Genomic DNA, 16554 nt, shown 5'->3' with positions numbered 1-16554 from the left:
AATATAGAATATCTATTTGGTGTCAATAGATACTTCGATTTATTAAATTATTTCATTAATATAATTGCAAATGATTACCCACAATTAGAGTCGTGCGACGATACAAAATGTAAGTAGTTAATTATTCCAAATAAAAGTGCTAGTATTATGGTATTCAACTGGAGTAGTATATATAAAGAAAAGCAACATACTTCTCATATTCTTACAGCCAAGTGAAAGTTAATTTGATAACGTATTTGTAAATAGTAGTATTCTAGTATAAAATTATGTTATTTTTATACGTTATGATATATTATGACGTTACATATTTTAAAGTTTTATATAAGAATAATACATTGATTACTTCGTGTATAATCAAATCTTAATCGTAAAGGTATATTGTATATGGATCAGATTGATTTCTAGCTAGAGCTGCCCAAGGTTTACCAAATCGGCGGTTCAAACCGAAACTGTAACCGCTGGTTACGGTTTCGAACCAAAACCGCGAGAAATATCCCGAACCGAAAACGTGAATTTTAGAACCGTGGTTCGGTTCAGGTTCCAAATTTTTCGAACCGAAACCGTGACCGAACCACCGGTTTCACGGTTCCGAACCACTAATGCAATGATAAATTTAAACATAGTTAATCCTTATATTAAAACTATACTCCATTAAATAAAACATTGTTGAATGATCCGGTTTTTAGTTTTATACTTTTATAAGTAATTTTCATTTTTGGATTTGGTAATATCCGTGGAAACAATAACGTGGGACAAAACTTTGCAGCAAAAATAACTTTATAATACTATTTGGTAAAATTGGATGGTAATTTGGAAAACATAAGAGAAAAGATAATAAAATAAAAATAAACTAAATTACAAGATGGAGTCTATGGAGTATGGACCATTGATTATGGTAATAACTTTATAATACTATTTCTGATTTTATTAATTAACATTGTCTTTTATGCATGGAGTCTATGAAGCATGGATCATTATTAATAAATATTTATAGAACATTATTTAATAAAACTTAGAAGAATTGATTACTTTAAATAAAGCATAATACTCTAATTAACATTAGTTAATGAATTTGTAGTCTTCAAAATTGATTAGTTGAGTCTTCAATTGGTTGGCGGTGGCTGCACTATTCAAAATTGATTGCACAAACCGGCATTTCTTTTTTTATTATTTAATTTTATTTTTTTAAATGCTGATTTTAAATTCAGATTGGACCCATTTCCCCCTATTTATATCACTTTTGTAATTTGTTTGTAAATTATATGACATTGTAATTTATTTGTAAATTTGATCATATTGTAATTTGTACATGTAAATTGTAAATTTGATATCATTTTCACCTTGATAGTCTTAATTCAATTTAAATTATCCATTTCATTGTTCCAATTTATTTTAAAATTTCAAACTACATGGCAAAAAAATTAAGGAAAAAAACCGTGAAACCGCGAAACCGAACTTAAACCGCTATGAACCGTCCGAAAATCGGCGGTTCGGAACCGAAACTGTGAAACAGCCTCACGGTTCGGTTCCGGTTCCGGTTCCTTATTTCCCAAGACTGAAACCGCAGGTTCATGAACCGTGGGCAGATCTATTTTTAGCTAATTAACCCAAAAAAAATAATTTATCATAATTCTATCAGTATTTTAAAATCATAACTTATATACATACGGATAATGAAATTCATAACTTGTATGTATAGCATATGTATAACATACTCCATATTTGATAGTACAGCTTCTGTTGTTTTGATAAAATAATAGGAGTACTATTTTAGCTGTGAGTCTGTGACTAAAATGACTATACCTAGGTGTGCACAAACCGAACCGGACCGGCGGTTCGGCTGTTAACACGGGCCGGTTCAGGTTCGGCAAAATCATGAACCGTGAACCGGCGGTTCAAAACCGGCGGTTCGGCGGTTTGAACCGCCGGTTCAATGGTTCAAACGGCTAATTCCGGGATAGGTTCGTAGGGGTTCAAAGTAGGGACTGGTGTGAACCGGCGGTTTTGACGAAAACCGCCGGTTTAGGGCGAAAACCGCCTGTTTTGGACGAAAACCGCCGGTTCAAACCAGCGGTTCCGACCGGTTTCCGCCGGTTCCGGGAGCTTTTCAGGCGTAGGGGCTAGAGTGCAGAGCTTTGGCATGCGTGTCGGTCAGAAACCGGCGGTTTTCTGTCGGAAAACCGTGGAAAAACCGCCGGTTTGGGCAGTAAACCGGCGGTTTGTCCGAAAATTTAAAATTTGAAATTTTTTATTTTTTTTATTTATTTCTTCCAATTTTACTCCTATAAATACCTCACTTCCCCTTCATTTCTCCTCACCCCATTCTTGTGTTAATAAGAATTTCTCTATACAGCTAAATCCGGGAAACTTTTGACAATTCTACTATAATTGTTGATTGTTAGACTAAACTCAACATTTAAAGTTGAATTGCTAAAGGTGTCCTTAATTTAGTTATGTAGAAAGATCTCCTTCGCCGATTAAGAGTATATATACTTATAATTTTTTTAATAAGAACTTCTAAGTCTTTTTTGTCAACACTTGTAATTGTAATTGTTGTAGCTTGTATTTAAATTTTTCGATTTATAATTGTTGTAACTTGTATTTAAATTTTTCGATTTTTAATTGTTGTAACTTGTATTTAAATTTTTCGATTTGTAATTGTTGTAACTTGTAAACGTGTAATTTCAGTAAAATTGCAACTTTCATCGTACATTTTTGAATAAATATTACACGTTGGAGTCGTAATTTAATTGAAAAATGCAAAAAAAGGGGCCGAACCGCCGAACCGGCCCGGAACCGCCAAACCGGCCCGGAACCGCCGAACCGGCTCGAAAACCGGCGGTTTTGAACCGCCGCTTGAACCGGAACCGCCGGGACCCTAGGCGGGCCGGTTCCGGTTCATGCATTTCGTGAACCGTGAACCGTGAACCGCCGGTTCATGAACCTTGTGCACACCTAACTATACCCCATTATTTGAATCAAACGATCTCTTGGACTTTTGTGCTCTCGCTTTTGGTTTTGATTAGGGTGTGCATTCGGGTTTCGGAACCAAAGCCGAAAAATCGAATTTAGTTCAAAATCCAAACCGAACCGAACCTGAAAAACCGAAACCGAAAAACTGAAAACCGAACTTAAAAAACCGAAAAACCCGAAAAAAAATGAAAAACCTGAAAAAAATAAATATAATATAAATATATATTTATATATGTGTATTTTATTTTATTTTATATATACTAATAGAATATTTATATATAATATAAAATTAATAATACATATAATATATATTATATAGTAGAATATATTAAAAGAATATATATATTATATATAATATAATATATTAAATTAATAGAATATATATATAATTCGATTTTTTGGGTTTTTCGGTTTTTTTTCTTCGCCCGAACCGAATCCAACCGAAAAACCGAAATTTTTTTATTTTTAAAACCGAACCGAACCGAAAAACTGAAAAAACCGAACCGAATTTCAAAATTTCGGTTTGATTCGGTTCGGATATTCGGTTTCCGGTTTTTTTCTCACCCCTAGTTTTGATCATTTGATTTGGTCTCTCAAATTGTTTTTTATTTTTATTTTTTAATTTTTTATATTATAAATGAGTTTGTTTGAAAGGTTGTTCAAAAAAATATTTTTTTTGCGCCGAACGCCGCACCTGGGAACTGCTGCTAAATTTTCTTTACTTATGCATTCTGGAAATTGTATTAATATAGAATATTGACACGTAGGTGATGTATTCTTAAAATATATCTATAGGCTTTAATTTATAATACTATTGATTAGTGACAAATAAATAATAATGAAGCATGGTTCAATGGATTTTAATACAATTATACAAGTACCAAACCTTGGGAGAAGCTACGGTCATAATATGACCAGATATATTCGTAATTTTAAAAAATATAATAGTATACGTACTAGTTTCACATTCTTGCGATTATTTTTTAAACAAATTATGACTAGTCTATGGCTAAATAGCATTATTCCAAAACTTTTCACTTTTGTTTGTAATGGATTACTGCCCAATTCACTCACTTATTTAAATGCCCAAAAAAGGATAGGTTAAGGAATTGATTAATCCAAGTTAAAATATTACTCCATTATAGTTCTATGAGTTATGAGTGTTGACTTTGGAAGTGAGTGAAGGAAAAAAGTTATTTCTTTTTTTTATTTTGGATTTATGAGTTCAATATTGAGGTTGGAAATCGGGTTGCAAAATAAATTGGCCATGAAATCAGTGCTATTTCCTCGCTCTTCATTTCTTAACTCAATAAAGAGTAAAGTTATTACACCATTGACTTGGGGCCACCTTGAGACGAATAATTATTCAACAAAATTCTTTTTTATACTATATGAGAATGAGTAAATTTATAGTTGTACAATAATTATAATGAAAACCACATAAATATGGAGTACTTAATTGAATTCAGAATGTACAATATCTAAAAATTAGTAGGATAGAAAATGCAACTTTCAGGCCAAATAATTTCGCTGGAGTACACAATTTTATTCATTTGTTTTAAATCTATCCTCAAAGCTACTACCCTTATTCTAAAATGCATGACATGGAGGGACCTAAAAGTTCAAAAATACTAGTAGTTCATAGACATGAAAAGATATTGGAAAGATCATATACCAAATTGGTACTATAAATTTAAAAAGTCACGACATTTTTTATAAGAACATCATGGCATAAATATAGCTCCCGATATAATCTAAAATAAAGCAATGTATTTATTTACACATTATTCACAATCACAAAATCAAAAGCGCAATGCGCAGAAATGTCACTAAATAAAGCAAACCATTAAAACATTGAAATTTAAACCGTAAAAGGGTCAAATGCTGTTTACAAATTGCATTGCAGCATCTGAGTTCTACCTGTATAGTGATTGTAGCTGTCCAATTGCACCAAGAAACTGCCTGCATCATGGCAAGGCTCTGCTCTCACTGCTACTCTGCCCGTTGAAAAATTGCACAGTTAACAAGCCTAAAAACAGGCAAGTTGAAGTATTTACAGACTGATGACAGAAAATTCTACTTGACAATACTTCCCTAGCACTTACAACTTACGTTACTAATGTCGACCTCATCACAGCAAATGCACAATGCTACTACATCTGCTAGCAAGTATTCTACATTACAGCATTTACCATTTTGTATCGAAGAAGAACTGCAAGACTCTAATAAACACGCAATACGTCAATGGAAAAATAAAAGAAAAAGATCAAAAGAATAGCCGCCTGTCACAAGTCAGAGAACAGATGGATGAAAAAGAGACAAGTTTCTTATAGTACCACTCATGCATTTCAATTCATAACTCCTTGAACTAAAAGTGTTGCAACAGTCAATAAAGACAGAACAAAGAAACAAACCATCCAATCGTACAGTCCAATGCACGAGTGAAGAAGAACCTTATTTCTAACAAATAGGACTCCAACCAAAACTTGGTAGGAGAATAAATAAGACAGTGCCAACTAAAGCATAGAATAGATCACAAGAGATTTCGCTTTAAGAAATTCTCTCTACAAAGTAAATAGATGGGCGTAACTTTTACCTTGTAGAAGTTGTACAAACAGAAGCGTAGATTAGGCATAATTTACATATGTTAGAACATGATATCTGCAGCAGTGTTCTAAAGGAGAGAAAGAAAAGATGCAGATTCATAATGTCATCAAAAGTCCAACTAGTACCACATTTCATTTGTTAGAGGCTAACACTGCAGATTCGTACAATTTCCTTTTCTCTGATAAGATGCTTACCTGGAACCTCACTGCTACAGACAGAATACTTCCATATGGAGCTGATGGACTGCAGTAAACACCATTGGATGCACAGAGCTCCAGCTATCACTAAAATTGTTGACTAAGATAATGGTGTCTAAAACTTAAATGAAAAACAAATTGAACTTAAAAAGGAAAGGAACCTAAGAAGAGACAAGAAAGATGAAAAAATTTGAAATCTTACAGAGGTTTGAAACATGGATGATGAGAATTTGACTAAGTACATTCAAAATATGCTTCTAATGCAATCCATCCGCAGATACTCATGACAAAAGGAGGACTTGTCTTGAAAGTGAGGGAGAGCTATAAAAAGGTGGGCTAACAGACATTAAGAAATGGAAGAACTAAATTTTATTAATCGCCACGATACATGCATAACAACAACTGGTATATATTGAAGATAAGATAAACCTTTTCGATGTATATAGAGGTATTGACTGCTCTCAACCTTATGGCATGAATAAATGAATGGCAATGCAGAAGGAACGTACCAGTAACTGGATCTGTCAACAAACAACCTTTTCTCTGATAAAATAAACATTCAGATATGCTTTAGGAAAACTATTATCACCACATTGCAGAAAGCCAAACTAGATTAGGTCAAGATTCTGAGTTTTGCAGAGATCGTTACAGACTCAACACATTTATATAAATCTCCAATTAGGTTATAATCGTGCTAAACTAAAAGACAGATACGAAGCTGAATTAGCTTTAAAGACTGTATGCCAGTATTATTATAACCTGTATTATCGTGTCCGGTGTCAATTGGTTAGGTAGAAGAAACTTATATATGTGGTGTTAAATTTTCTTTATATACATGTGTGATGTGTCAGTACAAGAAGTGGGTGGTGTTCCGTGTTAATTGCGGTATCTGCTGTGACATATCAAATTGTTAAAATCTAGCCCAACTAATTTCTAACTAGGGAAGATATAGACACAACACACTGACAGAACAACTTCCATCAGAAAAAGTCATCGAATGCCCCCTCCCGATCATTTTTCCACTTTCCAGATCCTGCAAAATGCAACCATCAAGAGAAAAGAAAAGTATAATGTACTTTCTTACCGCGATTTTATTCAAACAAAGAAGGGATAAAGATTTGGACCAAATGTGTTACATAGAAGACTAATGAGAAAATAACAAGAACAAAATGAAAAAATTACTCTTAATATTGATATCAAGAATTGGGACAAACATTTTAATTTCTATACGGTCGTATCGCAAGAGATAAATTTTGCCGGATCAAGTCCTAACTTCATTGTTTGTGGCCTCTCAGGGACTAGACTGACCTGAAACCTCAGCTGCTGAAAGATCCTGAACAATGAGCTGAAGTGCACTAGAATTGGCAGAAGAAATGTCTGCTGGAGTTGAAGCAGGGGCTGGGAATGTGAAATCAGAGTCGGAAGATGTCGTTTCTGAAGAGGTGGAAGAACTATCACCTTTTTCATCCTTAGTCACGATCCCCAAAGCTGAACTTGATGTAGATGCACATAATACCATTTGTAGCTCTGAGAATTGACCAGAGATGCTGTACATCATCCTGAGGCACACTAGATCATATCCAATATTAGTTAAATGATGCTGAGTTAACTTTCTTATCAGAATAGAGATTAATTTAAATCCATCATCCATATATTGATATGAATTCTTAATAAAGTATTAAATTTCCTTAAAAGGTAAAACTATATTTGATCATTTGCATAGTGAAGCAATTTTGACATAGCATCTCTAACATGGAATTTCAGCATCGCTAGATGATGGCTGTCCAATCTCATCGGAAAATACCGAGCTTCTTTTTCCACATCAACATTAATTTCAAGAGAAATAAAAGCCTGTTTTCAGAGTATAGCTGGCAAAATAATCATTTATCAAGAGAAAATCAAGAGGCATAAGCTCTCCAGGCAGAAAAACGATGAACGGCAATGGTTTTTAAGAGTTATGGTACCTATTCAGTGATTCCTGAAGTTGGTGAACTCTTCTTTCGGTTTCTTCTAACTTCAGCCGCTTTCCGTCAACTGATTCCATAGCTTCAGTATACCGTCTCTCCATATCATCAGCCCGTTTCTTTTCAGATTTTAACAATCCCTGTGTATTAGATGGTACAGAGTGCTGAATCAGTGAGAACAGAAAGCATTTACACAGGCTATAAAAATCAGGTTACTGTCACCTTCAATCTTTCCACATCAGAATTTGAATACTCAGTCCTTCCTAATCCTTCTTCAATTGGAACCCCTCTCTCCTTCATGATTGAGAAGGCTTCATCGATTGCGATGCGAGCAGCGTCACTTGCGATATGAGCAGCTTCGCCCTCAAGCTTGCTAGCTCTTGCAGCTTCATCTTCAAGAAGACTATTTGTTTTATCGCCTTGGGTTTGCATAGCATCCAATGACTGTTCCAGCTTTTTCTCCAAGGCAGCCTGGCACAAGTTGTAAATCTTAACAAAAAAAGCACTGAGTGGCACAAGGGCCTAGCATTGCTTGCAATAAGTTAATAGCATCAAAGTATGTAAGTCATCTATAAAGCAGAGAAGGAAAAATATTTATCAGGGTATAATTGTGCCTCCATATGCATACGCACGCAGAGATACTGACTAAACTTTGCATAAACAGAAAGATGCAAAAGAAAGTTATTAACTCGCATATGTCTTTCCATCTCTAACTGTGATCTCAGTTCATCCACTAGCTTTTCAAGCTTACTCTTTGCTTCCTGAAGTGCACTTGTTTCTCTTGAAGCCTACAAATAGTAGATAAAACCATCACTAGTGTCAGATGATTGCTAAATCAATTATGAATATCCATTTTGCATATAATCATGCCCCCTGTGTGGAAGAAGATCAAGAATATAAAATGCAATGTTTTTGCACTAGAACCATAAAAGGTTAATTTGAGAAATACAATAAACTAAGATGAGACATAACATAAATGCACATACATTCTGTGGGAGTAGGGGTTAATTTGAGAAATACAATGAACTAAGATGAGACATAACATAAATGCACATACATTCTGTGGGAGTAGGTTCATAAGTTTCTGAATGAGATCAGCATCCTAAACTAAAATAATTAGATGAGATTTATATTGTTCAGTGCGACTGCCATGAGCGCTGTAAAATTTTAGGCTTACATTCATATGATCATAGCAAATCCAGGTTATATAAGAACTTTTAGGCCTACCACTTTCAGTTGTCGAAGCTCTCTTGTAGCTGACACTCTCCTCCATCCACTTTGGATAAAAACCGTTGCCCTTATGGCTCGCCTAGCTTGTGAAAAAGCTTTATGGCCACGCCACCGGGACTGAAAAAAGGGCCTATTATTCAAGGAGGAACATCAATCTGCTCAGACTTTTGCAGAGAAAGCCTACAACTTAAATCACCTGTATAACAGTCGCTGTTTTGGTTTGTTTTGTGAAATCATACTGCTTCCGTGCAGCCATTGCTCTTATTATTGCTTGCAGTGAAGTAGTTGCTCTCTTGAGTTTGTTATAGTTCTGATTGAATTTATGCCATCTCCAATCAGTTTGGATTTTAAGGGCTGCTGCATCCTTTCTTACAACTTGGTAAAAATTGAAAGCAAGCATTCCTGTGCCACGGAAGAAAAATGTGAGCTTGCATGATGGTTACAAGCTTAACATTAATTTGCTGAAAAACAAGGACAGCGATGAGCATGCATGGGGTAAGATATTTTCAATTAAGTGAGTCACAGAGTATGAATACAAAAAACAGGTTCCTCTATATACACATTAGAAAATCAGACAAGTTGAAACAAACCTCTGCATATAGATTGAAGTACAACCGCTGCCTTGACTGTGGAAGAATAGTTTTGTCGGGCCCTATGAGTTTTAGTTTTTCTTTGTATCACCTTTGCTGCATCACCTAATTTTAATGCGCTGTGAGCATCTAAAGTAGCCAATTGACCAGCTCTGAGGAAGATCTTAGTTTTTCCTATCTGCAATCACAAAATTATACTTTACATCATTTCTTGATAAACAAGAAGCAAACCCGAAAACCATAAGGTGACAAGATACAAAGGATTATTGTTAGAAACAAAAGAAAACCACATTGAAGCTGGACAGACATTGCAAATGTTGGTAGAATTGCAAAAGAAAGATTTGAGCCACCGAGAAGAGAAGCTGTTTAACAGAAGGTCTTTGTTCCCCACACTTTTAGGGGTGTTCGGTTTGCAAGATTATATCCCATGATTAAATTTGTATCAAGTTTGGTTCGCGAGATTGAATCTCATGACTTAATCCTAGATGGATAGTCATATGATAATTAGTCATAGCCAACCCCCTCCTACTAAATAATCTCACAACTTAATCTTAGATTATATATTGCTACTATTTTATCTACGAAACCGAACACCACCTTCGTATGATCTATTACCCGTTAATCTATACTAATCTCTCAAAAAATTGTGGCACTGAGATATGGGAAGAGTAATAGAGTCCTGTGAGATGCGATTCGGGTAAAGAACAAGAAAGACATAGTAAACTCAAAAATATACTAATTCTTTATATAAAACTTACCTATTATGACTAAGGGTGCAATATGACTAAGAATGTGCTACGAGAGAGTCCTCAAAGTTCGGGTTAGTAAAAGGGTTCGGGTTAGTAAAAGGTTTTGTCCCAATTGATTTTTGTATTATACTTAAAACTGAGTAAAAACAAATTTCATTTTATAGACCTGATCTCCGGAACCTGGGATATGAAAATTCATTTCTGCCAAATGAACTATCTGTGCCAGAACAAAAGATGCCAAGAAGACAAAAAGACTGTATTTGAGCATTTTGATTCTTATTGGTAATAATTACTATGACTGAGGCCTCAAGATCAACATTTCTGTCTAGGATAAAAATTGAAAGTTTTCCAAACTGAATAGTGTATTTCAGGCCGTTTTTCCAACTGTTTACTGAAAATCCGTTCCATCAAAGATGCTACAGAAGATTTATAGACCAGAATAGCTTCAACTCTATTTTAAAATAAATGTAATTAAGAATTGAACACATATAATGTGACCAAAAGAAAGGTTAATAAAAAAGGCAAGAGAGAAAGGGCACTTAGTTCCTCTGTATTCCATTTTTCAGGCTAAGGAAAACTCAATGTTGAGCATAAGAAGAAATTAATACCTGAGCTCCATCAATGCTCATCTTCTCTAAAATTATTTTGGATGCATCTTTTGTATCAATTCTGCTCGTGTGGGAGAAAAGAGTTAATTTCATCAGGGTAGTCACATAAGATCATAATATATCAAATAAATGACTTACTCTCCTTCCAACTCTGGCACCAGAGCAGAAAACCGTTGAAAAAATTCATCAAATGTCTTATGAGTAGGATAACCGGCTAAATTAATTTTAATTGCCTCTAAAACACCCTGCCAGTAGACAAAAGATATTACTTAAGTTTGGGAAGCATATAGAAATTTTTGAATGACTACGAGTAAGAGCACTCACACCACAACGAAGTTGCTGCATAACATCTTCCTTTTGAAAAATACTAGGTTTGAAAAGGGTATTAGGTTTCACGCATCTAATGTAGTGAGGTTCTGTGGAATTCAGGGTCTCCATCAATTGTTGGAGTTGAGACTGTACCAATTAACCGATCTATCAGTTTCAACCTTCTTTAGAGAAAAAAGCTGTGACAAATAAGTTAGAACAGTAGTAAAGGAAAAGAAAGAGAAAAGAAACATACCTTAAAGCGAGAACCTATTGATGAAAATTTAGAAGACTTGTTTGATGATTTAGTTGTCTCTTCAGAAATTGGAGGAAACAGTTCTACTACAAATGGGCATTTCGAAGCAGTTAGCAGGTCCTGATGTTCAGGGACGACATAGTCTTTGTTTTTGTCCAAAAACTGATCACATTGGTATTGAACCTTCACGCAAAAGCAAAATAAAAAAAACTTCAATTAAATTGAAAAACCCAAAACTATACTCTAGAAAAATAAATATATCCAGTTTACCTCTCCAGCATAATGAGAAATTGCGAAATCAGTACGTGACAATTTCGGTTTGATGAAACGTTTGTTGGTTTTAAATATCTGATAAAGCTTTTCTGCAAATGTTTCAGGTGTGGACTTTGGGAACATACTGGAAACAGAAAATATAATATTAGTCCGTAATCACAGAAATTTAAAGCACTTATCCTTTACAAGCTACCTAAAGGCAGACATGTGTTACCGTACCAGGCCTCATCAAGAAGAGCAATGATTCCTCCAGGTTTCTGCATCCAATCAAAAGCAATTATAAGAAAGTTTGCTCTTGCTGCAGATTCTAGAGTTGAAATATAAGGAAGAGGGCAATCGACAAATTACATGGGAAGTTCCAAACACTAGACCATGTGCAAACTATAAAGTGATAACAAAATAATGTAGCCTAGAGAAAAATGGTTTAGTATTATAGAGATAAACCTTCTCTATAAGATCTAGAACATCTTGGTTATCCACAAAGTCTATGTAGCTCCAGGAAATCTCTTCTTTGGTGTATTCCTCCTGCTCCATCTTAAAAACATGCTGGATAAAGAACAAAAGAAAATTTTAGTACTGTGCTTAGAATAGTTTTATCAGCTGCTAAAAAGGATGTCAAATTGAATACCTGATTAAAATGTTGTTGTAGCTTTTCATTGGTAAAATTAATGCAAAATTGTTCGAAACTGCATCCATAAAGTTTTAGTTATTTCGGATGCCTATACAGAGTTTCTCTAAACAATCAAATCTTACCTATTAGTTTTAAAACTTTCAAAACCATAAATGTCAAGGATTCCAATAAGACTTTTCGAAGACGGATCTTGCCCGATGGATAAATTTATTTTTTCCACCAACCTGCATATGCAGACCACATAATATTAGCTAAACCAGAGAAGGAATTTACAGAAATGTTAAAAGTATAGTGCATGGTTCATAAATATCATACCAGTTAAACAAGCGAGAATAAATTGTCTTAGCTAATCCATCCCTACTAACTATTGCACCATCAGGATCAAGACATCTTTTGATAACTTCTTCTGGAGTGACCATCACACGCCTCAGTAATGCATCTTCCAGAGCTTCAGAATCGCACCTAATATCGAAATTATTACACTTATGAGAAGAAAAAAAAGAGTGTTGCAAGTATAGATGTCCCATTCATACAGTAATAGCTCTGCTGCAGTCTGGAGATGGAACTTTGATTTCTCATCCTCGAGGACAGATGAATCAATCTCTTCCCCCTTGGCGAATCTAACATTACCAAGATGGAGAATAGATGCAACAATTCTGAAGATTGAATCCTGTAGAATAAGAAAATATGAACTACTGGCAGGAGAGATATGGGACAAATGAGATCCTAATTTGTTACAAATGTACCTGCTCTTCTTGACTGATTCCAACAACATCCATGGCCTTCCTTGTTGCCAAATAATCATGAGCATCATCCACATCATCCAGTGCAAAGCAAGTAGATTGGTTTAAGTAGTGAAATGTCTGTGGATGTCCCAGCTTATACTTCTTAATTTCCTGACAAAAAATAATCAAAATTGATGACTGTCTTTTGGAAAAATAGATGCAGCAAGATGTTGTAAAAGCGGATTACCCCCTCTTGTGCTGCACACAAAAAGTAAAAACAGTGGTAATTGCGCTCAGGTTCTGAAATTTGGCAGACACGAGATCTCTCAAGAAGATATGTTCTGATGGCTGCCCCTGATATTTTTGCATGATGGTCGAACTGGAGTTCAACAAATTTACCGAATCGGCTGCATCATCAGGACCTTAGTCAGCAATTAAAATGCAGAATGCTACTATTGTTCAGATTCAAATTCGAAACTTTTGATGCAGGATCCAAGCAAGGTCTCACCTAGAATTGTCATTTCTGACAGTCTTGGCATTTCCAAATGCTTCAAGGACTGGATTTGACTGAACAGAACCACTAAAATAAGCTTCCCATAAATAGATGTAAAGGTAGAAGTAGATATCCTATTACAGTGCGTGTCAATGTTAACTACTAGTCTTAACATTTCCAGACAAAAACCTATTTGCTTTAATAACTTTCAGGAGGTACTTTGCATAAATCTTTTAAAAGAAAACCCTACCTTGAAAGCTTGCATGCAACTCTCCCTATATTCTCAAATTCATAGTTGTGCTGAAAAGCTGAATAAGGGAAATTTGACAGTTTGGAGTCATTTTTGCTAGAATAAATTTCATATACCCACTTATTCGGGACAATACTTTTTCAAAATAGGATACTTATTCGACAATGGAGGATGTATTTCTTCTCACCACATTTTTAACTTGCACCCGACCAGTCAAACAGTATGCATTTTATTCCAGAAACACCTTTTACAGTACATATGAGTAATACACATAACACACACTCTAGAAAAATAGACATTGGCAATCTACCAGTTCAAGTCAAACTTAGCTACTTACTACTTCAAAGGCTTTATCATTATACCATATTCAACAAGAGAACCGTTTCAAGAAAATATTTTGAAAGAAAAGAAACAATGAATGATAATCAGTGATTAAACAGAAACTTAGATGTAAAAACCTACCTCAAGAACTTGCTGTTCTACTGATCTCCCTTCGCCTCCTTTATGGCCACCCAAATAAGCAAGATATTGCATAAGCATCTTAGTAGTTTCAGTTTTACCGGCACCACTTTCTCCGCTTACCAGTATTGAGTTACTTTTTCCCTCAATCATCATTTCCCTATTTAGCTTACAAGACTCAGGCATAACTGGAATTTCATTGACAAAACCATCAAGAAAAAGAGTGTGGAAAACTATATATAACACCTGAAGGCAGCCTCTCCAATCGCATATACATGTGGACTCAATTCACCAAATGATGCTCTGTGGTATCGTTCCATCATCTGTCCATCGTATAAGTCAGGAAGTCTTTGAAACGGGTTAACAGCAATAAGAATTCCCCCACTATAAGTCTGCAAAAATAGTGTGAAAATGAAGATGCCCATGGCTCAATAGTAAGCTTACCAGAATGTACGTAGATCGAACATAAAAGTTAAAAGTAAAGAGAATATCGTCTTACATAAATCTTATTGACCTTGTATCTCATATCCAAGTTATGCAGAACTGCAGGTTCATTCATATACGAAAGTTTGGTCATGTCGTCGAATCCCTCAGCAGGATCCTCTTCATCTTTCGGGTATGTTTTGGATATGCTAGCAGTAAGCTTAACAATGGAAAGAGTAAAACAGATGTCAAGTGTAAAAAACATGCAACATTTTGACAGTTCAAATATCAATATGGGAAAACAAAAAGAAGAAGAAAATCATACTAGACTGGTGTTTGATTAACCTTGACAGATTTAGTGTACTAAGTTAAAGCAGTGTGCATCAGAAGGAAAGTATGTCTATTACACCAAATCTTGTTGGAAAATTATCTTTTCTTTAAATGTCAAGAAAAATTTTCTGATCTATAGAATACAAGCTATGAGCTATTTGATTGAGGTGGATATATACTATAGCTTTTTCAGAGATATGCCTTCCTTTAAAGCATACATAACACAGAAGAGGAAAGCTTCAGCTAAAACAAAAGCTATTTTACCCTCCTTTCATCAGATGTTTCAACTTCAACTTCGTCCCCATTAATCTTTACCACTTTCCCATCAATCCAAACAACCCCCGGATCCTCAACCCAAATGTGAGAACCTTCATATACCTTGGGTGGCTTGCCCTGCAAGAAATATTGAGCTTCAGCTGAAAGTAAGTGCATAAGTTGCACACAAGAGACGTCTACGATATAAAGTATCTAGGCACAACTCAGTTCTTCACATTCAGAAATACAGCTGTTCAACAACAAGAAACCTCACTTAATAATGATTCCTGAAATTCTACAACAAAATGAAGTTAAAACATCATCATTATCATGCTTCCCTAATATTTTAATATCACTATTTCTATACCAAATTCCATTCATTTCTTTTAGTTTTTCAAATGTAAGGAATATTCGGCAGCCTTGGGATGAAATCAAACACCAATCTTCAAAGTATGAATGTATGACCTAATCTATGAAGAAAATTCAAGATCACAAAACGTGAATCGGGCATGATTTCAGCAAGAGTTTCAATCGATATTCATAATCTTCATGCAATTATGTGTTTAGAACACATTAAAAACGCATACCCAAATCTAAATCGACACAATCGCATGTACCAACAACATACCATCTTATTTCAGGAACCAAACTTTCAACCCAAATTGGTGATCACAGTTTCGAACACAATTTCCAAAAATCTGCGGGCACGAATAATCTGTTTCCGTCGAAAAGGGTCTCTTCGAATTGGGGGTATCTTAAAACGGGGCAGAGAACACATAATCAAAATCTCCAGCGATCTGAGTGTATATTTTTTTTAATTTTTTTCTTTTTTTTTGGGTTTTGATCGGTGAAAGGGTGAGTGTAGGAGTGAGAAAGGGTTAGTGGAGAAGAGCGACATTGAAAAACCTACGTTTTCGGAGCCGTTGAATCCTTCTGTGGATGCTGTTGATGGAGAGGTTTTTTGGCGGGGAGGAGAGAGAAACTCTCTCATAAATATATCGCCGACCATGTATTTATTTGTTAACTTTTGTATTTTAATTTCAATGTATTCAGTTCTCGTATTAAGGCTTGTTTTATCTTATCTTATCTTGGTTAACATTATACTATAATTTATTGAATAATTCTCAAAATAATTAGTAAGGAAAACTCATCCTGTTATGCTCATTAATCAAAATCCAATCATGTTTGGTTCAATTTACATTTTTGATATAGATCAAATTGAAGTTTGATTTGGT

General features: G+C 34.8%; 1 protein-coding gene across 3 annotated transcripts; it reads right to left on the bottom strand.

Moving 5' to 3' along the window:
* Positions 1-6584: 6584 nt before the first annotated feature.
* On the bottom strand, positions 6585-16318 carry LOC121798622 (myosin-9-like). Of its 3 annotated transcripts, none has more exons than XM_042197704.1 (27): positions 15948-16318; positions 15329-15457; positions 14811-14954; positions 14558-14703; positions 14315-14471; positions 13618-13676; positions 13357-13516; positions 13131-13280; positions 12918-13054; positions 12700-12846; positions 12507-12608; positions 12382-12439; positions 12198-12299; positions 11973-12010; positions 11751-11877; positions 11481-11663; positions 11243-11374; positions 11057-11163; positions 10919-10979; positions 9562-9739; positions 9168-9373; positions 8969-9088; positions 8431-8529; positions 7964-8212; positions 7742-7881; positions 7086-7336; positions 6585-6810 (listed from the first exon to the last, which is right to left on the bottom strand). In XM_042197704.1, exons 1-27 carry the CDS (start codon positions 15948-15950, stop codon positions 6758-6760), a joined length of 3438 nt encoding a protein of 1145 aa, XP_042053638.1. In that variant the 5' UTR covers positions 15951-16318; the 3' UTR covers positions 6585-6757. The 3 variants fall into 3 exon arrangements, with proteins under 3 accessions (XP_042053638.1, XP_042053639.1, XP_042053641.1); XM_042197705.1 differs by having other exon boundaries at positions 14558-14634; positions 14826-14954; XM_042197707.1 differs by lacking the exon at positions 6585-6810 and having other exon boundaries at positions 7107-7346.
* Between the last annotated feature and the right edge of the window lie 236 nt (positions 16319-16554).

Source organism: Salvia splendens, chromosome 4, assembly GCF_004379255.2.
Source record: "Salvia splendens isolate huo1 chromosome 4, SspV2, whole genome shotgun sequence".
Classification (NCBI taxonomy): Eukaryota; Viridiplantae; Streptophyta; class Magnoliopsida; order Lamiales; family Lamiaceae; genus Salvia; species Salvia splendens.
The sequence above is the reverse complement of the archived record's forward strand: the minus strand, read 5'-3'. Positions and strand labels throughout refer to the sequence as shown.

Excerpts from the sequence above, each read along its gene's own strand:
- LOC121798622 (XM_042197704.1), bottom strand. Across the intron at positions 11,664-11,750 it reads TTTCTCATTATGCTGGAGAG|GTTCAATACCAATGTGATCA; the intron begins GTAAACTGGATA and ends TTTTGCGTGAAG. Across the intron at positions 9,374-9,561 it reads ACTTCAATCTATATGCAGAG|GAATGCTTGCTTTCAATTTT; the intron begins GTTTGTTTCAAC and ends TCCGTGGCACAG.